Genomic DNA, 6,086 nt, shown 5'->3' on the forward strand with positions numbered 1-6,086 from the left:
ATATATATATATAAAAAATCTAATTTACTGATAACTGATTTGATTTGTTACAGTAGCTAGTGTTCTTGTGCATGGCTGGACAAATCCCAGGAGCCAGGTAGCCAAAGAACTCTGGGCAAATAAAAAAAACAAAAACTTACCCTTGTAGTGGGACTAGCCCGCACTGCAAATGTTGACTGCTTCCTTTGCTTACCTGATCCTGGCTCTCCCCAGATTCCTAGACCGGTCGCACAACCTCTTCTTCCCTGGGCTCCAGCGGTCAAAGGACTGCTAATGTCATCACGTCTAATGCAGGTCCATTCACCCGCTATAGGCATGAGGACGCCAAGGCACATTCCACCATATGGAGGAGAGGGGTGAGCCGTGACTGTGAGCTGACCGCTGCAGGAGCCGGGATCAGATAAGTAAAACAGCTTTATTCCAGCTCTTAGACTAAAACGAGCACTTAACCGATGCTAGCGCTACTGAGTTCTTTATAAATTACAGCTGGCACAACTTTTGAGGTGTTCTCTAGTTGTCGGCGGAGCTGGCTCCTATAAAAAAAACAAAAAATCCCATATTCCCTTGACCATCCCTGTGTTATCGTATACAGTATGCAGTGTGTTTAGTTGGTATGGTTTATAAGCAAGATCTCCTTGCATACACGAATAATCCTAGTTCCATAGGGAACACACCTTTTTGTTCCCTGCTCCCATCCTTGCATACTCTGGTATAAAAATATCAACCACAGCTCCTGTAGTCAGGCTCTCCCCATGCCATCCAGTTGGCCAGTGAGATTGCTTATTGCATTTGGAGGCCAGTAGGGAGGTTTGCGGGTTGGGAGAAGGTGGGAGAGACCATGGCTACATATCCTGTAATAGATATTTGCCTTTGGAGCAACTCTGAACATAATGACGAGTACGAGAGCCAGCAGTTTGAGCCAGTCAGGGGTCTACTGCATTGCAGATTGCTGTCAGACTAAAGCTGGCCATACATGCATAGATCTCTAAGAGGTTTCTCCATTCACGCTAAACAGCACAGATTGACAAATCTACCCTTCAGGGCTATTGTATTTTGACAACCGACTTCTGCTGCTGTCACTGTTCGGCTAACTATTTTCCACCCGGCACCTTGACAAATAATTTTTGGCCACGAAACACGTTACCTTGCCGGCCACCCCATAGTTAACTAAAAGTGGGGAGGGTCTTAAAACTCTTTGCAGATACTGGAAGCTGTGCTGAGTACTGTGTGTCAAAGTTTCCTCCTGCCACAGGCAATGGCTAAGGGAGACTTCTGAACTTAATATTGGCTATAGATAAGCTTGTTATTTCCCTCCTTCTTATGAGAGCATTTTTATTTTGTTGCCATACACCGATCAGTCATAACATTATGACCACCCACCTTATATTAAGTAGGTTCCTTTTTTCCCACCAAATCAGCCCTGACCCATCAAGGCATGGCAAGGCTCTGGTATTTAGCACCAAGCCATCAGTAGCAGATCCTTTAAGTCCTGTAAGTTCCAAGGTGAGTTTTTAATAACTTTTTTTAATCTTATCACTTTAAAATTATTAAAATAAGACATCTGTATTTTTACAGCAAACATAAATAGCGTTGTTCTTTTTGCTATAGTTTGAGTGGCACTGTAAAAGTCACAGTTTGCCCATATAGGTATTCCTTGGATGTTTAGGTGCCCACAAGGCCTCTTTATTGGCTGAGAACTCTTCTTATGCAACTTCCCAGCATCACAGTAGGACCGTACAGACCACACACACTGTACCGTGGTGGTAGGAGCTTCAGAATTGTACGTTTGTGTCCTTTGTACAAGTAATAGATCTTATTTGTGTAGGTTATGTATAAAATCAAACACAGTAGGTTGTGTGAGTGTCAATGTAATGAATTCTCTAATCTCGTTACTGAAGATACAGTCATGAACTAGGACATTTGGTAAGCTCCTTAGACTTGTACTTGATTGTCAGACTGCCTTGCAAACCAAGGGCTTCGTCTCAGACATTTATCACCTGGAGTAATGGCAAACTGCGATATGGCTGCCTTACAATACATTGTTTATTGTAACTGAACTAGTCACATTGTAAAAATTGGTCCATCGTCACACCCTATGCTGCTTTGTGTAAGTAACCTATGGGGTCTGCTTGCTATGCACAACTTCCACTTTTGGGCCCCAAAGCTAATTTGGCCACAGCAACTTTTATAAAGTGTATCTATCCTGTATCCACACTATCTGTATTAAATCTGTTTTCATCTATATTAAAACGTTCATTTAAAAAGTACTACTGCGCACTACAGCCTACTGTTCCTTTTAAAAATATAAAGCGTGAAAAAAATAACACCACACAATTATTAGGCATAGGGGTGTGTGTGTCACATAGTCTGTCAAAGGCACATGACCGCCTCTCCTCCAATCACAGGACATTTACTGCTGCATTGAGCACTCCGCACTGCAGTGCACAGTTTATGAATGGGGTATATAATGATGGGCCATAATGTGGATAGTGATCTCCTCTCGCTCTCCATTAAAAAACTGAACCCTTCGTTAGCAGTTAGTATTGTTTGAGTGATATTGCAAATACTGGACCTGATCATCGACATTGCCTGGAGGTAGACATGTTCTTGTTGTAGCTGTTCCTCTTCTTTTTCTTTTATACTTTTGTTTGAGGGCCATTGTTGGTGACTTTAGTGAGCAGTTAGATGCAGTCACTGTACGGGTGTTCTGACAGCTGGCAGGGGAGATGCCTCTGGCCACACTGTTTGCCCTCATCCATGTTGTTTTGCATGGAAGTGGGAATCAATTGATTTCTCTCTGTTACCCTGTGCAGCTAAAGAGAAATCTAAATGTTAAGATTAAAGGAGCTCTGAAATCCCAGCATATACTATTCTTTTATAACATCAGCATTGTAATAGGAATACATACTACAGTTGTTTGTGATGATGCAATCAAAGCTTACTTGAAAAATTCCCTTTTATGTAGTGAGTGCTGCCTTCCGTCTGCCCATCACTTTCAACTATTTCTGGGATTCCCAGTGTGCTTTGAATCTCTTTCCCTACTGCATAATGTGATACAATATCGATTTCTCAGGACTACATATCTCATCATGCATTGCTTCCAGCAAGATGATAATGATACATTGCTCAGACATCGAGTTGCAGTTCAGAAGGGGGGCTCTGTGTGAGTTGTGACACAAGGAACTGCGTATTCACAGGGCTGACTGAAATACTGAAATTGTGTAAGTGCATTGGGAGAGTGCATCCTATGGGCATCTTCAATAAGTATGTTTACAAACTTCTAGATTAATGATTATTAGGAGAGAGCTAGAACTTATGGAAATTCAATATAGAAGTACAGATTTATTTTTAGTTTTTGACAATAGATACTCGTTAAGGTAGTAGGACTCTACCCTGTCTATTGTGTCTCTAGCAGTGACCATTTGTACTGATTAGTGATGTAATTACTCCTCTAAGAATTAAAAGAATAATAGAATGTTCGCTATGGGGACTGCAGCTTGCAACAAAGTACGGTGGCTGTATTATAGGAAAGCTATGCGAAGAGAAACTCTGGAAGATGCCTGCTATGCATTCATGGTGCTGCTCAGACTAAAAATACATGTTCACCTATAAAAAAAGGCCTCCCTATCCCCCTCAATATCACTAGCTGCCCACCCCCACATTGCAGGTCCATACTTGCCATGTGCGATAGCTGGGGCCTCCTGCACGGTCTGAAGTCCGGCTACATAGGCCTGAATGGGAACCTTTAGTAAGTGTAGAAGATGTATCTGCATTGTTGGAAAACCCTATTGTATATATTGACATTCTTCTAAACAAGATGACAAAGGTAATAAGTAGCATACATCTACCAGGTAATAGTTGCTCTTGCAGGAGGTGTTTTATGCCATGATTGCATCATCAAGATTACATGGCTGGTCCTCATGAAAAAGAGTTTTACAGCCTGTCCTCTGCTGAGTAACCACTTGAATAAATAAATACATGGCAGGTGTGGTGCTTACATAGGACATTTTTTAGTTCTTTAAAGGGACCTGGCCTGGAAAACTGTACTTCAGTATGGTATACAACTTGGTTCTATCATCCCTGGAAGGTTAATTTCAAATGTTATTAGTAGCAATAGAACTAAAACCAGTTTACTGGTAAAGCCATATCCCTTCTATAGAGTATAAGAGGAGATTTATACAGTCATGTGACCCCCTTCCTTCTATAGAGTATAAGAGGAGATGCATACAGTCATGTGACCCCCTTCTATAGAGTATGATGGGAGATGTATATACTCATGTGACCCCCTTCCTTCTATAGAGTATAAGAGGAGATGCATACAGTCATGTGACCCCCTTCTATAGAGTATGACGGGAGATGTATGCAGTCATGTGACCCCTCCGCCCCCCTTCTATAGAGTATGATGAGAGATGTATGCAGTCATGTGACCCCCTTCTATAGAGTATAAGAGGAGATGTATACAATCATGTGACCCCCCTTCTATAGAGTATGTTGGGAGATGTATACAGTCATGTGACCCCCTTCTATAGAGTATGATGGGAGATGTATACAGTCATGTCACCCCCTTCTATAGAACCAGAATTACTCAGTCATAAACCAGAATAACAGTAAAACACATTCCAGCTCTTAGCACATTTACTAACACTGTATGTAATAAGGGTATATGGCAGAGTTTTCATTTGTCCTCTGTTCTGGGAATTCCCTCATCTAAACCACCATGTCAGCTTTACCTAGCTGGTAAATAAATAATTTTCTTGGTCCATGGCAGGTAAGTGAGACTTTTTTTTGTTTTACTCAAAATTATGTTATTTGCGAATGATGACATGTGCCAGATTGATTGACGTAAACAGTAATTTGTAATATTAGGTTCACTTCAATTCTTTTTATTTATTTGGTGGCAGCAGAGAAGATCTGGGCAGAAAAGTTTTCCTTTTCAGTTTAAATATTCCATGCAGATGAACTTTTGTCAAGAAACCCTGGCATGAGTTTGCTCATTGAGGTGCCTGTTAGCAGACAAAAGAGACTTTAGGTGCCTAGCAGAAGTGAAAGGTTCACTTGATAGCACCCTCGCCTTGTTATGGCCGAATACAAAGTACAGGAAATTGATAGGTTCCCTTTAAAGGTTAAGGTGCACCTTTCTTCACTTTCTCTTTAGTTAGATTGGTATCATGTACACTTTTTATCTTCTTTAGTAGTCTCACTCGTATCAATGGGCAATGGGTAACACACACAGGAAGAACTGAATTGAGTGGCTGAATAAACTGCTAGTGATGTAAACAATGACTTTATTGGCAATTTATCTTTGTTATGACAATGTGCAGAAAGTTAATTCATTATATACACAAACAACATGGTGATCCAGTATTTCAAATGCCAAAGTTTGCAGATCTGTTTATTTACGTTTTATTTATTTGTTTAGAGATGCATGGAAATGGAAGATGGCATTGAACAGGAAAGGAAGCTTTTCAAAGTAAATATGCTAAACCTGGAAGCCCAGACTAAAAACATGGAGATGAAAGCACGAAGCTGTGCAGACCAGAGTAAGTAGCAATAATCGGCAGCGGATGATATATTATTATACTATTATTATATAATGATGTATTACTTATAATAAGGACCATCCATTTTTAGACTATTATTATATTAATATATTATTATATCATGAAGTATTACTTCTAATAAGCATGATGTATTACTGCATAAATGGTATTGATTATTCTGGTTCATATGGGGGCAGTCATACAGTATATAGCTCAATCCTGCCCCCAATTTACCCATGCAGTACAAGGTTCGGGCCATTAAAGGCTACATTACAGGGTGATAATGAGCACTTTCAACATTGGATGCCCTTCTCATAATATTTATTGGTATCCAGTGGAGCACATATACACTCCAATGTCTATATGAGCTCCTTTGGTGTCTTAAATTCTGATGTGCCCTTACATCTTACAACACTCTTTGACAACACACACACTTCCCTCCTGATCATTGGGTCCATCTCTCATAAAGATGGTCCAATGGGGCAGTTGGATAACTAATTCTCATTAAAAATACGCTATACTTAACTTTTTAATACATTGCATATT

The 6,086-nt window shown here is 40.3% G+C and overlaps 1 protein-coding gene across 1 annotated transcript in view; it reads left to right on the forward strand.

Moving 5' to 3' along the window:
- The window catches only part of LOC108785340 (C-Jun-amino-terminal kinase-interacting protein 4-like), an 82,358-nt gene that overhangs the window by 15,716 nt on the left and 60,556 nt on the right, over nucleotides 1–6,086 (forward strand). Inside the window, exon 3 of the mRNA XM_018554390.1 lies at nucleotides 5,420–5,540. Within this exon, the coding sequence (XP_018409892.1) occupies nucleotides 5,420–5,540 (121 nt within the window). The remainder of the gene's footprint in view (nucleotides 1–5,419; nucleotides 5,541–6,086) is intronic.

Source organism: Nanorana parkeri, unplaced genomic scaffold (genome assembly GCF_000935625.1).
Source record: "Nanorana parkeri isolate BGI_ZX_2015 unplaced genomic scaffold, ASM93562v1 scaffold156, whole genome shotgun sequence".
Taxonomy (NCBI): domain Eukaryota; kingdom Metazoa; phylum Chordata; class Amphibia; order Anura; family Dicroglossidae; genus Nanorana; species Nanorana parkeri.